The 22,112-nt window shown below is 38.0% G+C and overlaps 1 protein-coding gene across 1 annotated transcript; it reads right to left on the bottom strand.

The window, feature by feature from the left end:
* Nucleotides 1–3,396: 3,396 nt before the first annotated feature.
* On the bottom strand, nt 3,397–13,014 carry ZNF831 (zinc finger protein 831). Its single transcript, XM_054392076.1, has 5 exons — nt 8,794–13,014; nt 8,158–8,300; nt 6,152–6,321; nt 5,477–5,628; nt 3,397–4,248 (listed from the first exon to the last, which is right to left on the bottom strand). The coding sequence occupies exons 1-5, from the start codon at nt 13,012–13,014 to the stop codon at nt 3,397–3,399; spliced, it is 5,538 nt and encodes a 1,845-aa protein (XP_054248051.1).
* Between the last annotated feature and the right edge of the window lie 9,098 nt (nt 13,015–22,112).

Below are 22,112 nucleotides of genomic sequence, written 5' to 3'. Positions count from 1 at the left end.
AAACAGATTTTTTTCTCTGTGCCTGGTGCCCTCATGTGGCTTTGATGTTCAGGTTCTTTCAAATTAAATAAATGCTTCACTGCATGGCTGACACTTCTGCTGTGTAAAAGATAGAGAATAATTTGCCCATACAGCCTTCTATGTTCTGTGAATACAGCATCTTCTGAAAAGCCAAAATATGCTGTCTGCCACACAGCCTGTTGGATCTGGGTATGCAAACTCCTTGAGTGCCCTAACTTAAACCTAAGAGCATTTGTCACAATCTTCACTCAGTGATGTGTGGTTCAGACCTCACTCCTCCAAGGGCTGTTGTGGCTGAAAAGAGTTGTGCTAGAGTCACTACCTTCTTTACTGGTAATCTTTAAAATGCCAACATAGATCTAATGGTGTTCTTAAAGAAGTAGGATATTTTGGGGTTTAACTCTAATGTTAGGTCAGACTTTTATAGTGCATATTGAGTTAAAATATCAAGGACTTATTTCTGTCAGCAAACACAGTTTTAAATGTCTTTTCTCAGCTAACTTAAAATTGTCCTACTTCTCTTCCAGCTACACCTGCCATATGGCAATTTCTCTGTTAAATTCTGTAAAATATATACAGGAGGTGCTTGTCAAAGTTTCTTTTACAGCAGGCTCAGGTAGATTTGATAAGCATGGAACTTCTCCTTTAGCTCTAAGCTAGTATACATTTCTCAGAGACTCTGCAGAACTTCGCAATATTTGAAATTTTACTTTGTCAGATTTTTTGTTGGAATGACACAGGATTGAAAATTCTGATTAAAAGCTGAAAATCCACTTTCTTGTCATCCATACTGCTAACAAGGGTATGTAGGGAGTTTGAAACAAAGATGGAAAAAGATGTGAAGCAAAAGCAGCTGAAAGCAGGCATGTACTTCTGTGTTGGTGTGGTTATCTAATGAACACACCCAGCCAAGTAGCTGCATGGCAGCAGTCATGCAGCTTTTCATAAAGCCTGGCCATCAGTAGTGCTGGGAGCACTGTGACCTGGTGGCTCTCTGTGAGCATCATCTGTCTTTTTTTCCTTCTTTTTCTACCAATCCAGAATCCAGCTGTAACTTTGAGTGATTCCAACAGAAAAAGGTTCCAAAAGTTTGAATGGTCCAATATTGTGGCAATACTGGTGGCATCTCCTCTTCTTTCCTCTTCCCTCTTCCCTCTTTTCCTGGTTCTCTTCCAAACTATATCACTGTGCTTTCACACTATTTAAATTCTTTGCATCTGGGATTCACCCAAATACCTCTGCAGATTCTCTTACAGCACAAATATTGAACTTAGCAAGAAAGATTTCAAGACATTTTTTTCTTTGATCTTTCTTGTTCTTTCAATACCAAACCTAGTGAAACTTGTTGTATTAGTGATGTTATCAACATTTTTTTGCTAAGAATCTCACTCAGAAGTTTCCTGAGTAACATGTTAGTTCTTCTACTAAGGTTTGAGGTAGACTAAGAAATTTAGCATAACTGCTACTTAAAAATCATTAAATGTTAATATGCTTAGTGCATGTACTAAGATATTTGTTTTGTTTTTATTAAATCATTTAACAGTATAAAGAGAAAAATCTAATGTAGAAACAATCTGCAGCTCTATCATTCTAAACAAAAGGGTATTTTTTTGTCCTGCAACTCAGTCAACAAAATTTGCAATTTGCAGTGCCTTGCAATCTACCACTGTTGATGCCATTCATTCTTCAGCTGTATGCTGTGCTTGTTGAGCTCTACATACCAAGGTTGCCAAGTTCAGGAGGCTGTTACTTCCTTCACCTTATCCTTTCATTGTGTGATATGTGGAGATAATTCCACCATAAAGCACAGCAAAAGAACTGACCTGTTCTCTGTATGTCTGACCTGCAAATTCCTGTCACAGTCCAACAGATTAGCAGTAACACTATTGTTATAAAACCCCAGTGCTCAGTAAATGAGAAGTAAAGCAGGAGAATAAAAATGCCAAATTCCTTAAACTAATATTCCTTAGATTTTTTTTCTTTGCAGTTTTGACACCACTATTAGTGTAATCAGTGTAATAATGTACCATTTTTAGAAAGGGAAAATTATCTTTCATGGTTCCTTCTCTATTCTGAAAAAGATGTTTTTCTTAATTTTTTTTAACACATTAGAATTAGGAACTGGTGTAATAATTTAACCATCACTTTTGTTTTGTGTACCAATAATAAATTGATGAACAAAATTTGTGGCTGAAGATGAAGCTCTGTCTGGATGACCTTAAGTCTTGTCATGTTTGTAAGACATCAGGAATCACAGGAATCGCATGCAGCAAAGTAGATTTGTGAGTCTGATCTATATAAGCTGATTTCTGCATGATTAAAGTAAAAGCAAATCCAAATATCCCAGGTCTATTAGTCCATAAAACTCTCTGCATGATTCACAATGTAAGAGCAGTAGAAGTCTAAGTATAGATTTAGACTATGATGTAGAATTGAAATGCTTTTTAATGTTTATCAGTTTAATCAAGGGCAAGGAAGGGAATAAATACACTCAGTCAAAATATCTAACTGTTTATTCACATAGAAACCAGTAACGTTTAGGGTTCGTGGCACATAACTTTTTGTTAAAAAAGAAACAAGCTATGCCATATAGCTTCTTTACTCTCAGTAAAATAGCATCATTGCAGTTAAATTTAGGATTACAATAAAAGGGTAACATTCCATATTACATCATTTGGAGCACAATGAATATAAGGAGAAAATCCTTGTCATGAATTTTACCTTCAGGAAATATCAATAGCTAACACCCATATTCTCGAACTAGAAATCAAGAATATTTAAGTAGATCTTGGCATAAAAGGCACAAAACACAAAGCAGAGCATGCTTGTGTGATTTGTCACAAAGAAGCATTGACGTTTGTGCAACATGGAAAAAGACTGACATTTTTCCAGACGCTTCCAAGATCATGGATAGGGAACAGCTCTTCCCCTTAATGCCAGTGTATCACTCCCAGTACAAATGGCAGAGAGGAGTATACAGAACAGAACACATCCCAGGAGATCTGAGCTGCTATATTGAGGGAGCTGCTGCTGTTGTATTGTTAGTCATAAATGTTAAAACTGCAGCCTTTTAACAACACAGCCAATGGCAGCTAGCACTTGTGGGGGCTGTGTGAGGCTGGTAAGAGTGGCGACAATGCTGGAAACCCTCATAAACACATGGTTACCACTTGCATTTTAATGGTGCCAGCTCCCTTTTTGCTTCAAACAAGATTTTTTCAAGAAATGTGAGTCCTTGAAAGAAAAGACCCTTCAGAAGACAACTCTGCCTATTGCAAGAGGAATGGCTTTTCTGATTTTGAGGTCCTTCAGACATCTGTGATGCTTCCACCTGTAACAGGCCACCCCACAAGCCTCTTGTTAGCAGCCTGTCTGCTATATTTCTATAACAAGCCTATCTTCATCATCGCTGCTAGTGTCGTCATACTCCACTCTGGTTTGCTTCCTCATCATCTCTAAACCTCGCTTTTTGTATGTCTTTGAAGGTGTTGCAGAGTGAGTGTTGAACTCAGGGGACCTCAGAGTAATTGGGAGCTTTTTAAAGGCAGTAGTAGCTGTTTTGTGAGGCCTTCCATAGCTATTGGAGTGCCGGTGGGTTCTGTTCTTGTCTGCACTCCCCTGAAGGTCAGGGGCCATCTGAGAGAAGCTTGCTTGCTCTGCGTGTTCTACACTGGGTAACTCAGCCCTTGTGACTGACTCAGGAAGAGATTCTGACTCTGATCCAACCAAATGTGAACATCCAGGCTGAGAATGGGGAGTGGCATTTTCTTTTGGAGACAGAGATGTGTTTTCTTCACTTGGAGGTTTCTCCCTTCTCGAGTCCAGGAACGCTGGGTCTAATGTAGCAGATCTTTGACTCTTGGACTGTACATTTAAGATGTTTTCCTGGATTGATTCTAGTTGTAAGGAAAGAGGACCAGTAGTGTCTGAGTTTGTGATGTCAAGTTGGTCACCTGTGCCTGTCTTTGTAAAATCAAAAGGGCAAGACCAAAAAGATGCCACTGAGTCACCCTGAATACTTGGCTGTGACTCCCCTGGGACTGACTGCTGAAGCACAAGCGGTTGTGTTACTAAACAGCAGATTTCCACATCACTGCTGACTTGCTGCATGGCTGCATTAACTGTGGATGAAAAGGAATGAGCTGTCATTGATATTTCCAGAGGAGTTGTAATGTTCTGATAAGAGAACTTTGTTCCTGTGTTTTCCCTGATTTGCCCAGACAAGTCCTGTAGAAATGAAGGGGGAAGAAAAAATTACATTTGAAATCTTCAATCCAGAGCAATCCCACCCTTTATAAAACTGCAAAGATATCTAAGATGACTACAGCAATAGAAAACATTTGCCTCTGCTCCTATCAACTCCTATCAACTGAATAATTAAGCATAATGTCACCCTTTATTTATACAACTGTGATTGTATTTGCACTTTCTTTTTTGTCTTTTTTTTTTTTTTGGTCTTCTTCATTACTGCAGACCAAGTGACTCATCCCTCATTTGACGAGAAAATGAGTTTTTTCCTTCCAGTGTGCGGGGGAGGTGTAGTAAAGGATGTATTTTTCCCTTTTTTTTTCCCTTGGGTAGGTGACAGACCATGCTAATAATTTATGGATGATGGAGGTTAGAGATTTCAAGATGTATTCTAGGTACTGTCTAGGATGATGTTCTTGTCATTAAGATATTTTAATACACATACTGCAGTAATGTTTATGCAGTGTAGTGCACAGGTTTGTGGTGAATCTGTAAGACATATTATAATGCCTGAGGTAGTGAGATATGTCTAGAAAATAAAATGACTTAATTTTAATTGGGTTTCTAAATATAATACTGATTATGCTACATGAAGACCCAATGCTCATGCTACATAACAGCAGTCTGGTTCAGTAGCTTTTGTCCTCAAGTGTGGTCAGAAGAAGTCTGGGGAAAATTGTCATTTGGATAAGCACAGAAGGCTCACCAAAGCTGTGCTGATTCCTGCACACCACAGCACTGTCTGCAGCACTTGCAGTGCATCTCAGGCCCCATCAGCTATTGGTAGCACTGAAACCACAGTGGCACTGGCATCTACAAGAGGCTAAAGGAATTCAGTTTTGGCAAGGGATACACGTTCTTCCCACTGCTACCCTCCTCCTTCTTATAATTTCAAGCTTTCTGTCTCAGGATACTCTGGTGCTACCTCTACTGACACCTTTGACATCAATGCTAATTGATCCTCTAATTGATCTCAGCAAACATGAGAAATCTCCTTTTCAATTGATGCAAGATTAATTTTTCTTCTAAAAAAGCTAAAGTCTTCATTATATTTTAACCCCCAAAAATACCTTTACCACATTTTTAACCAAAATCTGTGAATCAAAGTCAAACTTTAAAAGAGCTGAATATAATTCAAGCTTTAATTAACAATATATTTTTTTTCTTTTGATAAAAAGGAATGCATGACTTAAGGTACAATACCTACTTTTTTATCCATTCTGTCTTTTTGTTTAACATGGTTTAAATCTTCAGTATGGGGAGATATTCCTGAGTTATTCTTTCCTTCTTTTTTCCTTCTGCAAAGTGGCTTGTCTAAGGTGGAACAAGACATGTCTTTTTGCTGGTGTTGGTAAGTTTCTATTGAAAAGAGGTTGAAGAAATTTTTATTTTTATTCCCCCACATGCTAGAACTCTGTACATTTCTCAGCATATCACCAAACTGACTTCTGATTTCACTCTTTTCTGTACATTTTTATTCTAAGCCTGCTAATGAAACAATGGTGGTGGTCATTGAAACACAGAAAGCAAGTTAACCCACCAAACTCATTTTCACACTTCAAACATACAGCCTTGTTTCAGAAACTGAAAAAGATCCATCTTAAAACCACTTAGGCTTCTAGTGGAAGGTTGTTTTGATTTATTTTTTCTCTAAAATGCTCTCCTAACTGCCAGGTTCACACACGTAAATATGTATATGAACATCATTGCATGTTCAATTCTGAAATGGTGTGAGATGTTTGTAGTTTTACTCACAGACCATACTGAAGGACAAGAGTCATGGCAGCTCCGTGTTGAGCAGGTGCACAGCAGAGGTTCTGCTGACATTCATGCTCTTAAAAAATGAACATTCAATACATTAAAAAATGTTCCAAATACTTACCTTGTACCTTTGACTGAGGGGAATGGCACTTCTTACACTTATTAAATTTACAGGATGGTGATGAATAGCCCTTTTTCAAAGCATCCAGTGTTCTAGTTGGACAAGGGTGCCGCTTGCTTAGTCGGTTGATTTTCAACTGAGCATATCCATGTATGTGCCTCCCTCTGTACCTGCATTGCCAATACCATTGAGAAGGTAAACAAATATGTGGGATTTAAAAGCAGCCAGAGCAGAGTAATAACATATCATCAGACAAATTTAAGTCTAACTGCAATTTACTGCTGTTAAGGAAGCATTTGTTTATGTCAACTCAAAAAAAAAAATCAGAATTTTAGGCAAGAGATGGACAATTATTTTATTAAATTTTTCCTCAGCAGGATTCAGTAAGACAAAAGTATTCAGGCATAACAGATCTTTTTTCCTATCCCATGAATTTTAAAACAATATTTATAAAGACTTGCATTGCACAGGAATCACCTGAGACTGCCTAGTTGTTGGAATTTTTTACTTTCCACTTCTTACATCCTACCTATTCATCACCACTAATGACCAACATAAGTATTTCACTTATTTAGAAAACGCACACTGAATAACCCAACTCTGCTTTGTCTTCTAGTCTAGCTGGATCTGCTAGTAACTTCAGTGATTGAGACTAAAGTGCACTGGAAGGTCCCATTCCTGTATCAGTAGGACCAGTCACTATACAGAGAGTACTAAGTAAATCTAACAGGGTGTGGCTTATTCAGGTGTTTGTGTATCAGAAAAATCCATTGCACTGAGTGATTAACAGTTTGGCCAGTTTGCTAGTGGTATGTATGACCTGAGCTTTCAGCACCCTGTACTTAATTGAGCCTCTGTACTTATTTGATAGAACCAAATAAATAAGTTCTGAGGCCAGAAGGAAAAACAAAACAAAACAAACCCCCACCAAAATAAACCAAACCAAACAAAAACAAACCAAGCAACAAAACCACAAAAAAACCAAACAAAAAACCCCAGCAAAACAAACACCAAAAAACCAAACAAAAAAACCCAGCAAAACAAACACCAAAAACCACCAAAAAAACCTGCTACCAAAACAAACAAAAAAGAAACCAAACCAAATGAAAACAAAAACACCTCAAAAACCAAATCAGAAAAGTATCCTAGAAGAATGTGACTAGACTGGAATATAGACTCAAGTCCTCCATTTTTGTTGCTATGATCCTTCAAAATTGCAGTGCTGTTTGCCAAACTAGACAAGGTGATTGAGTTACTGACAATGATTTGTCCACAGGGGAGTCACTCTGTCTGATTTTAGTCAAGAAATAAAATAAGAGGGATGTATGCACACAATATGTGTCTCTTATTGAAGCAATTCGTCAGACATTTTGCTACCCCACACCATTGAAGGATTGCAGGCTAAATCTTGCACTGGTATGAACTCCCATGAAATATGAAGAAATTGCACTGTCTGACGCAGCGTGCCTTTGACAGTTTTATACTCAAATTCTTCCTGCTTTTTATTTAGACCAAATGACCCTTTAAACTACAGACAGTTTCAGTAGTTTGTATCAGAATTTGACACTTATTCTTCTGCATTCCCTTGTGAATGCAAGTTCAGGGTATAGATCTTCTAAGGACAAAAGGGACTCACACACTGCTTTTAGCTGTAACAGGTTTAAAAACAGAAGTATTTTGGTTGCCTTCAAACAAATATAAATGCTAACAATTTTAACAGACAAGAATAATGTCTAAAGCATAGTGAGAGCCAATTGACCAGTCATCATCTTTCTTTGGTTTATGTCTCCTTTGCTTAGAAAAGTCTGTAAACATATTGGTATTGTTAGAGTTTACCTTTGTGGAACTGCTGCAGTGTGGGAATAGCTTTTTCTGAGAGATTTATCTTTCCCTCTGTTTTTTATAAGGTTGAATTTCAGGGATGACTTTTTAATTTCTCTGCACTTTTTGCATCAATTTTAGCAAAATAATGTCTGTATCAGGAAGCTGAAAACCATATTCCTTACCATTTTGGGATGACTTTAATCTTCTTCTGTTTGTGACTCCTCTTGAGTTTATTTTTTGAGAGTTTTTCTTTTTTGCAAGCCACTGTTTTCTTCTTTTGCTCTGAAATATTTTTGAAAGCACCACCAGGAGCTGCTGAGCTTAACTGTGAAGAATATTGGAAAAAAAAGTACTTGTTGACATTCCAGTGCATTTAAACAATGAGAGATCTAGTACACACTGTCACTGACTCCAAGTATAATAAAGTCTTGATGTTAATGGTCTGCTTGAGTCCTACTCTAATTCAAATATTACTGTAAAATTAAATCAATGAAATGCATAGGCTGTCACAGAAAAATATGAAATAAACTCATAAGGGGAAAAATCAAGAAACAGAAATAAACTCTTCTCAGTAGCCAGCATTCCCACTGGGAAGGGAAAGAAGCTTCAAAAATGCACACAGAAGTATTTTTCATGCATCAAATGAACATGTCACTTATCTTATAAACCATAAAATCTGTACTGACAAATGCCTGCAAATTTCCATAAATATACTTTTGATAATTCTTTTATTTTTCCAGTAGAAGTGTGTGTATATGTGTGGGGGGTGTCAGCCAATTACATCCTCCTGAGAAAGAAAATAGGGTTATTAATATTACCTCCTGCATCTGTTGTCCTTTAGCAAAGGATGAAACCCATGTTTTTAAGCTCCTGTTTGTTAAGCCATATGCCATAGTCTTGCTAATATTTTTCATTTTGAAAATAGAAATGTCATATTTTGACAGTGAGCATTCGTTGCTAGATTCCTTGTCAGAGGTGTGCATGGAGGAGTAAGCAGAGTCTGCATTCCCCTTCTGCTCAGCAGGCAGAGGGAGGCTTCTTGTTAAACAACACCAGGTTAATCGAGGTTCAGCATTTAATGATGGGAAGGTGCTCTTTGTGCTTGATACTGTTAAACTTCCCGAGCAGCCAGTCAGATTATTATGGGGTAGTGCTGGGAATTCTTTACAGTGGGTGGTGAGAGTGTGACAATAGAAAGTACCAAAAGAATGACAAAAATAAGCTGTATTGTTTGCAGAGCTCTGAGAATGCTGTGTATCCTGAAGTACACTTGGACTTCCACCTCTGTCCCATCCCACAACTGGTGGCTCTGCATCCTTGCTAGAAGCTGTTGTCATTATCAAAGAGTCACTTTCTGAGCAAAGATGATGTAAAACCTTTCTCTCTTCTTTGATGTCGGCTGATATGAAAAGTCCACTTGTATATATAGAAGTAAAACATATTTTCTTTGGGGTCTGTGCAGAAGAAGTAGTTACGCTCATCCACTTCTCTTCTGTTTGCTTTTGATAATTCAGTTTAATTTTGTTCTGTTTGTTATTCCAAGTGTCTCTTACAGTATCCTGCTGCCTGAAGTTTTGATTATAAAATGTGTTATCTGCTGTGGTTAAGCTATTTGTTGCTTCAGAACTGACTGGTGAACAAAATGCTGGAGTTTTCCAGTTTGTATGTACGTTCCATCGTAACTCCCCTTTGCTGGCCTTTTGTCTCACTTCAAATTTTAAAGGGGACCAAAGCACATCATTAGAACAAGAACTGAGCGATCCTCTGCTAGAAGAGCAGAGGGGGGTGGTTAAGGCATCTGTCACAGATGTGCAAGATGTCATCTTCTGTTCTGACCTAAGCAAACTTGACAAATCTGGTCCTCTCCTGTCTTGAGGCAATTTAAGCATATATTTTGGAGAAAAAGCACTTTTTTGTGGGACTGGAGTTAAATGACCAGATTGCAGGTGATGAATTTTAGAAGACACATCAACAGCACTATCACTGAAAAGCGATACTTCTGTTTCTCTTTTCACAAGACATGTTTTGACATCTTTCTCTCTTACATTGTGCGAGGCAAAAGAGTTACAACCACTTCCTCTTAACTCAGGCCTTAAGCATCCTACAAATGAAGCTTGTGAGATACCTGCTGAATGTGGAAGGTTAACATCACTACAGCTAAGAGCTTTTGTGGGTAGCTTGCATGTTTTCATAAACTCTGCATGTTCAGATCCTCCAGTGGATTCTGTGCTTAAAATGTGCTCCTCTGCCTTACCAGAGAATTTCACTGGTGCTGTGGAAAGACACTGAGTGCTAGTGCAATAGACTCTCTCTGCTTCATTTACTGCATTGTTTTCACTATTGGGACTAGGGTAGGACTTTGAAATAATGTTTTGTGTCTTATCCACTTCAAATTTTAGCTTTTTTCTTTCTGATGGTAAATTCTGGAGTTTCCCTGCAGCTTCTCTGTCATTGCAATGGACCCACAGGGGCGTCAGGGCATGCTGGTCAGCTTCCTCATCCCTGCTATGGTTTCCATCATTGTTTGAAGTGCTTTTATGATCTGATTCAAATGTACTGGATTCTTTCCCAGGGCTTGTTTTTTTGCATTTGCTGCTCTGTACTGGCAAGCAGTCATCATTCCTTCTGGTGGTGTTCAGCTGACACTGAGTATTTTGAAGCTGGAGCTCACACCTGCTTGGAGCTAGCACTGTGCTCTGGCCAGCTGTGTATTTCTCTGTGTCACTGCCACTAGGGCCTTGGGAAGTTTTGCTCACTGCAGTGTGTGCACTGGCAGCTCCTGAACATGATGTCTGCATCTGGTGAGTTACTCTGTCTGCAATTTCCTCGGAGGACACTTTCTGTGGATTATGATTACCATTAGCACAGCTTTCTGATTTACTGGTCTGTAAACCTGTTGTCACAAGGGAGGAAAGACTGTCTCTTTCCTCAGTAATTTCAGTAGTGCTGACTGATTCCTTTGCATCAGGAGTGAAGCTTGTAATATCTGCAATCTTATTCCTCCTTTGTTTAATTTTCTTGGCATTTTGGCTGCTTTTCATTTTTTGGTAGATTTTCTTAAATGTTTCATCTCCATACATCTGCCATTTTTCTTGGGAGAACATCTTTAACTTCTTTTGATTGTTTCTCTTATTTTTAGCACTGATTATTTCTCTTGCCCAGAGATTTTTACTCCCTTGCAACTCCTCTGCTGGAGGAAGGTGATCAGCCACATTACTTAGTGGCAAATCATCCACTGCTGTTTGTCTGACTAGAGCTCGGGGATGACTGTTAGGAAAATCCACTGAACTTGCAGCAAGATTGTTGCTAGGCAGCAAACCAGCAGTGCCTGTATTTACAGACTGCTTGTTAAGAGAAAGTGGTTTTGAGCCACCTGCTTTGTCATGTCCCATCCTTGTGCCTTCCACAAATGGCAAAGAGTTGCTCCGTGTAACAGGTACAGTGTCAATCGTTGTGGAGAACTGGGTGGGGACTGAATGGAAAAATACTGGCTTGGATTTCTCTAATGGTGCAAAGGTAGATTTTGCCGAACAAAGGGAAAGATTCTTTTTCCTATTTATATCACAAGTTCTGATGTCAAAATGGAATGAGTCTTTGTATGTGTAAGGCATTGGCAGATCAATGCTACCCTGTTTAGAAAGGACAGTTTTTCTGGGTCTGACATTGTCTAACTGAGTATCATCCACCACACTTTTGTTATGAGAAATAAGCTTTGAAATGTGTTCTTCCAGCCTCTTTTTCTCTAGCATCAAGGCTGTAGCTTTGTCAGCTGCATCTAGCTTTGCACTGCTTCTGGAAGTACACCTTTGGCTGCTGAAGGCAGTTTCATTTTCCAGTTCTGTGCTGTGTTCATGGAGACTATGCAACGGGCTGGATGATGCCATCTGTTGTTCCGTGCTGTCAGAGCGTGACAGATACCCTGAGTCAGTGCTCTCACACTTCTTCAGCTTACAGTCAAATGGTTTATAATCCCACTGTTTCTCTGAAGAGGTTGCTTGCTGCCTTTGCAACTGAATATGCTTATTGGCAGTTGAAGTTCTTTGCTCCTGCATCTTCTTTCTCTGGCACTGACCATTTGGCAAAGGTCCTGGAGATGATAAAGTTTGAGGTTCTCTTTCAGGACTCTCCTTATTATCCTTTGAACTAAAGGACTGATTGGTTGGTTCTTGATTTTCCGAAGCAAAGGATGAATTGCTTGTTGCTGGCAGTGAAAGGTCATTAAGAAATTTCTTAGTGTCTGTTCCAGCACTGGTCCCTGAACTCATTTGTTCCATCTCTATCCCCTTGTCTTCACAGGTGCTACTAAGTTGTTTGTTGCTTTGATGTGAGGTGATGCTATCTGTCGATTTCTCATTTTGCTCCAATCCACTGCTGTTGTCAGAGTCCGAGGGCAGTCTGGTATTGTTGACATGTGTTTGAGTTCTTCTGTGTTTATACAAATTGCTTTGAGTTTTAAATGCAATACCACAAATGGTGCATGGGAAGGGCCTCTCTCCTGTATGAGAGCGAATATGTTTCTCAAGGACACTTGGCTTCAAACAATCTCGTCCACAGTGTTTACAGATATACTTCCCAGCTTTTTTTGATTTGCCTGGGCTTCCAATAGATGCATTTACACAAGAATTTGGTGGTGATAAAACCGGTAAAGTGCTCACTATGTTCAATGTTAGAGTTTGCCCAAGCTGTTTCTGAAAAACTGTCTGAGGCTGATCTGTGCCTTTTGAAGGAATGAGTGGGTTCAGGATGAGAGGTATGTTACTGCTGTCTAGATTTACACAGCTCCTGCCAGTCACTAACTGGGTGTGTGGCTGAAAGCATCCTGCCTGGACAGGCTGATAGAGTGGTATGGTAAGTGCTTTCAGATACACAGGCTGGGATAGGGCTTGTTCCTGTTGAGGGATCACACTGGCTTGACTGACATCTGAAGAACCCTGTGCAGGCGGACGAGGAGAGGTTGGAACTGGTTGATCTGCTGGTGCAGCTGTAAAGCCAGGCTGCTTCTGCGCCTCCATTTCAAAGATTATCTGCCATATGCTCATGCATCTGTAAGGCAGGGGAAACAAAACAAGTGGGAATCTTCAGATAGCAAAATAAACACTTTCAGCTGCTGGACTGGAAAAGTTAGCAGTTAAGAATATCACAGATCTTATATACAGGCATTGAATACACAACAATTAATTAATTTTCTAATTATATTGATTCATCTCATAAGTAGGAATTAAAGTTTAGCACAGTGTAAACAACATTGAACCTTAAACTTAAAACCTGCAATAGGTACCTAAAGTATCAGAAATAAGTCTGAGTATCAGATTTGCAAATGGAGGCTCCCAGGAAATAGTTCTGGTTTAATTTTCTGGAACCATAGTCTCATCACATATTTATACCATTTTTATTATTTAATAATTTACAGGAATAAATGTTAATATGCAAACACAAAACAATTAAGGTTAAAAGGGATCTCAAGAGGTTTCTAGTCCAAATATCTGCTCAAAGAAGAGTTAGCACTGAGGTCAGATGAGGTTGTTCAGGGTGTTATCCAGTCTGGTTTTAAAAACCTCTGAGGATAAATCCTGAACAGCTTCTTTGGGCATCCTGTTCCAAACACAGGACACCAAGCGTGGCTGTATATTATCTGTGTTTACCCAGTTTAAGTGAGCTAAGGCTAAACACACTGCAACAAGTGATGCAACATGAAAATGTGTGAACAAAATGTAACTGATGTCCTGTTTTGCAAGTGGCATTTACATTAATGCGTACAAAACAGAAAAGATGGCATCATAGCAAAACAGAGGGACAAATTAAAGCTCTTTGGTGTAGACCAAATTAATTTTGTCTAATTAAAGGCAATATTATTGCATATTGATTATTTTTAGATGCTTTCAATGACAAATTAAAACATTTTGTAGCACAGTTTTTGGTAAAGGTGAACGTATTCTTATGAAATCTGCCGAAATATTCAAGGTAAGTGTTGGTCCAGACTACTTCTTATTCTAACAGAAAATTGTCTTGTCTTTTTTCTTTCTTAAAAACAAACTAGGAAACTATTGAAACAAGGTGAAAATTGTCTTTGGAAGAGCTGATGAGAGGCATCAGCATAACCTCTTGTAATTATAGCCTGGGTGAAAATACAAAGGTGCTGAATGTTTATTCCCATTTTTATTCAGCTGTACTCACATCTCTGTGAGTTAGGAACAACAGGCTGTCCTTGGGCAAACAGTCATAGAAACCCCATTTGAAATAACATCATCCGTGGCTAAATGTGAAATCTGCAGTTTGTTGCCTTACTTCATAGTCCATAGTGGTGTTTCTGTACCTTCCCTGGGTCATTTTATTAGCTAGTCATTACCGGGAAGCAGTAAAAAAAAATTCCTCAGAAATGTTTGTTACTGTTATTCAAAGCAAATTCTCTGTAGCATGTAGTTACTGAGGAGTTTGCAAATAATTCACATAAAGGAGAAGTGGCAAACTCAATGTAACTGGTTTTGAGTACTCCTTGGCTACTATTAGAGCAGTTAATAAAGCAGGTGATTAAAAGCAGTTAATTAGAGCTGGTAAGTGAATATAAAGTTGGAAGGAGATCCAAGAGAAGTTCTGTTACTTCACAACTGAAAAAAGCCTATCACTCACATCACATGAAAAAACGAGTGTACCCAGTAGCTATTACTCTGTGCTCCTCACTCCTCACCACTTCTGGAAGTTCTACTGCTGGTTGGCAACTTGTGTTTCACAGCCAAGGCTTCTTTTCAGTTTCTCTCTGAATTGTTTTGCTTGTTGCAAGAACTGGAAAAGTGGAGCAAAAACCAGCCACAGAGTCTCAGACGTGTTCTCAGACTTTCCTTTCGGTCATGAGCAAGGCCGTTAGTGTCTCTGCCTTGCAGACATTAACAAAATTGTGGTGAGCTCAGGGTTAGACCACTTAGGGGAAAGGTATCTGGACCTGATGGGATTCTTTGTCTTCAGCCAAATATTTTCATGTAATAAAAATGCCAGAAAACAACCTGTAAAATGAACTGATCTGTCCACAGCAATGTGCTAGATTTTGCCTTTTCTCCTTTTCCCTGAATTTTATAAATCAAAAGGCAGCTATCAAGCTCGACTTTTCTTGTCCACTCTTGTAGCTTTGTAATACAGGTATTGGCCATGAGAGGAAAAAATGGTAAAAGAATATGGCTAGTTAAAGGAAAAGTTATTATCCATATTCCACAGTGTGATTAACGCTATGGGATAAAAATGGATTTCTCTTATTTGCAAAGTGAGGTTACAGACATTTCAAGTCCATTTAAGATGGGTCTTAAGCTATACAGTAACCTTTATTTATAGCAATTTAAACACACCATACAATGAAACCAGCAGCAAGTGATAAAACATGACCCAACAATACTCATAAACTAAGCATGCAGTAGTTTTCCAAAGATGTGAAAATAAAGAGGAGTTGAAGGGAAAAAATATGCTGCAGAGACAAAACTTGAAGAAGAGTGAAGTCTGAATACCATGTAGCTAGAACATCTAACAAGTACCACATTAGACAAAATACCTCAGAGCACCTATGCTTTCCTCCTTGCCATGGAGAGAAGTTTGGAAATGCAGGATTTACATTTCCACCTCAGTAAGCCTGCTCCAGTGTCACAAACTCTCTTTGATTATCTTCCTGCACATGCAGAGTTGATGCAGTTCAAGGCCAGCCTGTAAGTCAGTAGGACTTGCAGTGGACAGATGTTTTCAATCTGCATCATGTAGTATCAAAGCGGCAGGCTCTGTGTAATGCTGCTTATTCTGTTCAGTTTCTGGGGCCTAAAATGCAGTGTAATTCTGTGAATCACTTCTGAAGTGTTCTACCCCAAAACCAGCTAACTGATTGCAGAAAATGTAAAGTTTTAATTGTTGCTAAACAAGCTGAATGGTGATACACAGTCTCATGACTTTAAGAGTTTAATAATACATTTCTACCAGCTGTGGTGGTTATGTGCTCTCCACAGAAAACAAGAGATACTTTCTTCCTAAGTGAAACTTCTGTGACTTGTGTTCTACTGTGGTGAATACAATCATACTTTTCACATCTGTCATTTATATCCAGAGCAAGCCACTATATTTCTTTGTACATTGACCAATACAGTTTATCTCAAACTAATTCTGCCCCAAGGCTAATTCTGGGTAGTCCTTACTTAAAGCAGAAAAACTTCTGATGTTGATTATTTCCCAGGCTCTGTTATTGAACTTCTACCTGATGTTATGAGCTCAATTTTTAACCTGTGACATCAAACTGCCAGTATAAAAACTTGATCCTAATTAGGTAAGAAAAAATTTCCAAACCCAAAACTAACAGCAGGATATGGCCAGTCCAAAATGTTCTAAATTAGTTTCTAAGGCTATCAAAACTGGTGAATAAAATTTTGTTTTAAGAGTTTGGCTTTTTTTGTTCCTAGTTTTATCTTCAGGTACACACTGTAAGTATGTCTGTGGAACACTGAAAAGACAAAAAGTGGTTTCAGACAACAAAGCAGTGTAGCAGAAACTGCCTTATTCTGTATATAAAATATTTTGACAAGAGGAGTGGTATAAAAAAATCACTTTAAATTCAGTGCATTCCTCTTTTCTATATCTTTTCTTTCCTGAATTCCAAATATATTTTATAAAAGTTGCTTTGCTTCATCATTACTGTTTTAATCATCTTGGACTGCCCCCTCCCTGAAAGTATTCAAGTCCAGTTTGGACAGGGCCTTGAGCAACTTTGTCTAGTGGAAGGTGTCCCTGCCCATGGCAGGAGGGGTGTTTGGAACTAGATGATCTTTAAGGCCCCTTCCAACTCAAACCATGCTATGAACCTATGATTACAACCAAAAGATTTTTATTTTTTGCATGAGACCTGTAAATGCACTTTCAACTGCCCATCACTATTAAAAAAATCATTAAACAAACATGCAACTACTTAGTTCTTGCACTTAGATATAATTTTTTGACACACCATTGAGAGTAGCCTCATTTCTTTAAGTTTACGCAGTGTCTACAAGACATGTAGACAAGACAGAGTTAGTTTATTTTTGTAAACACTCAGAAACAGCTTTTCAGTATTCTGAACACAGATGAATATTATACTGGAAGGCTTTGCCTTTTTTAAAAGCTTTTTGTGATCCTTACCTTAAATATAATACCAGAGAGCATACAAAAGGGGAATTCTCTTTAGTCTGTAAATAATTTTAGTTCACATACCTTTTATTGAGGCAGGCATTTCAGCAAAAAGTCTCATTTCTGTCAATACTTGATGCAAGCAAAGAGAAACGAGGACAAAGGCTTGAAACAGATCAGGAAGTCGGTTCTTTTTTTTTAAACTTTGGTGTCACAGTAACAACCTTCAGAAAACAGGAAGAGGTGAAACAGAAGAAAATTAAGTCACATTTCAATCTCTTTGTATCTTTGTATCCTTTATCATTATTCATGTAGGAACCTATAAACCGAATTGGCTGTCTTCAAAGTGTACACATTTGGTACACTGTCCTCAATTGTATGATTCAGTGAAATACACTGAATTTTTTCTTTATACCCCTAATTTGATTATAACTTTACAGTAAAGAGCTCTCTTAAAATGGGTTGGAAAAGAAAAAAATGGTGGAGAGAAGACACTTGCTGCATATCAAATGCTAAACTTAACATAGGTATTGTTCACCAGCTTCTAGTGAGGGCAGATAGCAGTAAAAGGGAGGGGAGATACTTCAAGAATGTTAAAAACTGTTCAGCAAACCTCCCTGGTATTTGTGAAAAGAGGTAGGAGGACAGGATAGGGGATAGTCAAGGGAACTGAAAAGGCAGTTTTCAGAGTTTAGATCTCATTTCTGGGTGGACTTCGTGAAGAGTTCTCAGCTAAAGCACTCAGCAGAACGAAGGTGTCCTGTTAGGGGACAGATGCGCTTTATGCAAGCACCTCTTTAAAATGTGGGCTGGAATGGCTGCTTCCTCCACTACTTTTAGGCTAAGTTCCCAAAATGTGCCTTCCCTATAAAGTTACAAAATCTGCACATCTAGCCTGTGAAAATTCCTTAGGAACACTCTATCCTGGAAGATGTAGCTTTTAATCTTACCACAGTGAGCTTACGCCCTGTTCAGGTAGCTACAGCCTGGGTCTCATAAATTGCATAGCACTGGAACTGTAATATTGGGATTGTTTAATATCCACTTTAGGGGAAGCTCTTCCTTTCATTAATTCAGATGACAGACTAATGTCTGAGGTGTCAGTGGATTCTCATTCTACACAGCTTTACTGGTGTTGGAGAGTTTTGCCTGTGGTTTGGATTGCTTTTAGTTTTTTTTCTGGACCCCATTTTTGGAAGTGGAGAAATATTTGTCTTATTTTTTCTTGCCTGTCATTTAGTTATTCAGGAAGTGAAAAAAAAAGCTCTTACCAGGGCCTAGTATTGCTGCTTACAATCCTTCTAGTTTCTGTAATACCCTGAAATGCTCCCAGTAATTGGTAATGGCACTGCAAATGCTTCAAATCAGTGAATCTAGAAAACTACTTGACATTGTGAACCGCTTTACAATGACTCATGCTTCTCATGTAGAGACTCGTTCTGTCCATATGGATAAAACTACATGCAGTAGCTAGTTTCAGCTCTCCTGGGAGATACTTTCCTAAAGGAATGGATTCTCGTATGCAAGTGAGATCTGGAGGATTATTGTATGCTACAGTCAACAAACAGAGAGGAAAAGGAAAAAAAAAAAAGATGCACACCTTAGAATAGAATGCTGGCATGAATCAAATCACAGATGATTATGGGCATTTTACATAAGCAGTCAAAATTAGTTTCTCTTCAGTTTTATCACATATCTGAAGTCCATTATGTTTTATTCCCCTTTGAAACTCACTATTGTTATTTAAAGTTAAGGTAAAGTTACTTCAAAGAGACACTTATTTTAAATGGTGTGCTGGAACTAGTAACAACATATATGAGCTTTTATAATTAATTATTTAGAACACTCAGTAACATATCAAATCCTAAATGCTAATACAGCAAGCTTCTTCTCCTGAGAGACTTAAAGAAGGAATAATTAAATATAGCAAGTTACAATTAAAGCAAGTGACTGCATGAATGTTTGCCACTATCACACGTTTCAGGGCTTGGCAGAACTTTTTCAAGCTTGGTCTAAAAATCTCTAAATCTTGAAAAAGTGACTGATATCAGACTGACTCCTCATCATCCTATTAGTCTTCCCATTTATATGGATGAGCAGGTTTCTGTAATGATTAGGAGTAATCTGAACAGTACAGGAGGACCTGCATTAGTTCAATGTGAAATTCACTGGGGTTTGTTTTTCTTTTCTTGGCTAAAAAAGTGTTGATTATTGCTTCCTATGGTGGACTCTTTATGCAAGATTACTTATATTCATTTAAGTTCAAAACATTATCTTGCTCAGAGAATCCCAATTAACTTCAGCTGGCTCAATATATAGCAAAATGTCTATTTTAACTATGTATAAAGATAAGTCAACTGTCAGGTACTACACAGTAGGGAAAATGTGGTGCTGTATTGCACTTCATTCTCAGTTCATGCCTTAGGCAGGATTTGAGGAGATAAAACCAGACAGCATGGGTATATATTTCTGGGTACCAAGAATCTGTGAAAAGGGCTCCTTCCCAGGTGCCAAAGCCCTGCATCCCTCAAAGATACCTCCAGGGTTTTAGCCAAAGGTGTGATTGAGTGAAAGCACCCATAAGCATGTGTCCTGTACTAATAAGGAGATAGATTTCAAATATCTTATCAACTACATTTTAAAGTACTTTACAAACTTAAATGAAAAGTACCTTCTAGGACTGTTAGCTTTTTTTTTTTTTTTTTTTTTACAATGCCAAGAACAGCACAAAATATTTTACTGTCAGCAGAAGTTAGAGACATGGGAGTATTCATTTCCAGTTGCTAGTCTATCACTGATGGCTAGCACAAGGTGACAGTGTTTATGAAGAACTCCTTTGACCAGCTAGACAAAACTCCTACTGAAATATTAGCATAATAAAGTAATAGTGAAGCATAGCATCTGGAATAAATCTTGTGTGAGTACTTTAAACACTACTAGTTTAATGGTGAAGTTTATGAGTGTACCCTAATACTGCTGCTTTCTAGTCCTCAATTCAGACTAGCAAAGTGGAACTGATATATTTCCCGATAAACTCAGAAATGACTGTTAGTCTTTATTTAAGAACTATTTCTGCCTTTTCTCTTTTCTCAGTTTGACTTCATACCTTGGAAGGTCTCATAACAGAAGTACCAACTTCACCTTTTCACTTGTTCTTAAAGGATGTATCTTAAAGGACGTATCTGATCTTACAAGACTGAAAGTTCCACTAGCAATGTGCAGACTGCTTCATACCTCATTAACAAAGTTGAAAGCCACAGTCCCCTGAACAATTAGGATGAAAACATGCAATTCCCTATTCTTCTAAAACCCTCTTAGTCTTTCAGTGATAACATTTCTTGCTCAAATTCTGACTTTGGGAGAACCTTGATAGTTATTACAAACTCATTGTTCCTGAAGTTTTGCCCTGCTTCTTATGTTATAAAAGTGCAAAGCAGCTAGAACACATGCTGAACAAGCTTTGATATACTTGTACCATATCCTGAAGACAAATATTTTTGACACTGCACTTCCATGATCGTGTGTATCAGCAAAGTTATTTTTGTAAACACTGTACCAGAATACAGTATAAAACCCTTTCAGATGTGACCTGTAATAACTTTCCTTCATTCTAGAACAGCACCGTTTAGATCATTATTATACAGTTTGCTGACTTTTTTGTTCTCCTTTTCCCAAATATCCATAAAACTTTCCAAAAGCTTAAATCAATGAGAACATTTCTAGCTAAAACATATTTTAGTTTATTAGTAAACATTGTGTTTCCCCTTTTGATCTCATCATGCAATTTGCATCAGAATATTTCCCATTCTTCTTCTTATGCTGTTACTTTTCTCAGTCCCAGTCATGAGAAATGCTTTCTAGTTTATTATATGTCTTTATTTTAAAGTTTACACCACTTCATTCTAAAAAGAAACATATCTAACACATCTGTTGGTTTTGTAACACTGTTAGTGGCTTCACAATTGAGACAAATATATCTATTGCTAGTGCTTTTAAAAACCTAAACCTCTCCATTTATTTCCATTCTATTCCTCTTTCACCAAATTGTCTCCTGTGCATTTCCCTTGTTAGGAAAGAGTTAACAACCTCCAGCCAGCAGTCTGTAATCAACAGGTTGCTCTAACAGAAAAATAATAACCCTAATCCATCTTTTAAAGTTTAGGATCCTGGACTAAATTATGAAAAAAATCTGATTAAAATCCTCTTAAATACAGAAGTGGGTCCTTGTGTTTTAGGGGGAAAAAAATCTTTGTCATTGCTAAGTGAAAGAACCATCACATCAAAAAAAAAAAAAATCTCAACTTTCAAATTTCTGTCTCACCATCTAGAATTTAATTACATCCCTGTCTCTATAAAATGATAACAAAACACTTGCTAACCTTTAGGTGGCCAATTCACAGGCAGGTGGAGAGGTTCAGGTCTGTGGAACAGCGTTGAAACAAAAGAAGCATCCTGTTTTCTTTTTTCAGTGTCTTTTTCTTCTCTGTATTTTTAAGCATTTGAAAATTGAAGAGTGGGTGGTGGGGTGTGTGCAAAGAGAGGAGGGGGTGAAGTCAGCCCACGCTTGGTGTAGGAAGAGTTTTAATGGCCGATGCTGGTAATACGGTTTGCCTGCTACAGTGTCTGCACTACTGCAGCTCTGTGTGTGGGCGTAAAGAAATGACACGACTGGGTTTCAAACCATTACACTGAAGATTTGCAAACAGTTAAAAAAAAAAAAAACCAAACACATAACCCCATCAGGCACAAATGAAAAATTATTACTTTTTCCCCCCCTTTTCTTTTTCTAAGCTTTGTTTGTTGTTTTATTTTTATTTTAACTTAACAGATGTAATGCAGTTCAAGTTTCTTCCTCAGCCTCTAAATTAGGAAAAAAAAAAAAGGTAAATTAATTATTTAGGAAGGTTTTGGATTTTACACTGTGTGAAAATTTTGTTATGATTTTTGCTGCTCTTTTTAAAATTAACCTACAAGAGCCTGTATTCAAAAAGGCACCCAGATTTCCACAGTAAAA

The sequence above is a fragment of the Indicator indicator genome, chromosome 24 (assembly GCF_027791375.1).
Source record: "Indicator indicator isolate 239-I01 chromosome 24, UM_Iind_1.1, whole genome shotgun sequence".
Classification (NCBI taxonomy): Eukaryota; Metazoa; Chordata; class Aves; order Piciformes; family Indicatoridae; genus Indicator; species Indicator indicator.
Note: the sequence above shows the minus strand (reverse complement) of the source record. Positions and strands in the feature narration are given on the sequence as shown.

Excerpts from the sequence above, each read along its gene's own strand:
- ZNF831 (XM_054392076.1), bottom strand. The coding sequence starts at position 13,014 with ATGAGCATATGGCAGATAATCTTTGAAATGGAGGCGCAGAAGCAGCCT. Across the intron at positions 5,629-6,151 it reads CCCTCAGTCAAAGGTACAAG|AAACTTACCAACACCAGCAA; the intron begins GTAAGTATTTGG and ends TCTTTTCAATAG. Across the intron at positions 4,249-5,476 it reads AAGACAGAATGGATAAAAAA|GACTTGTCTGGGCAAATCAG; the intron begins GTAGGTATTGTA and ends TCATTTCTACAG.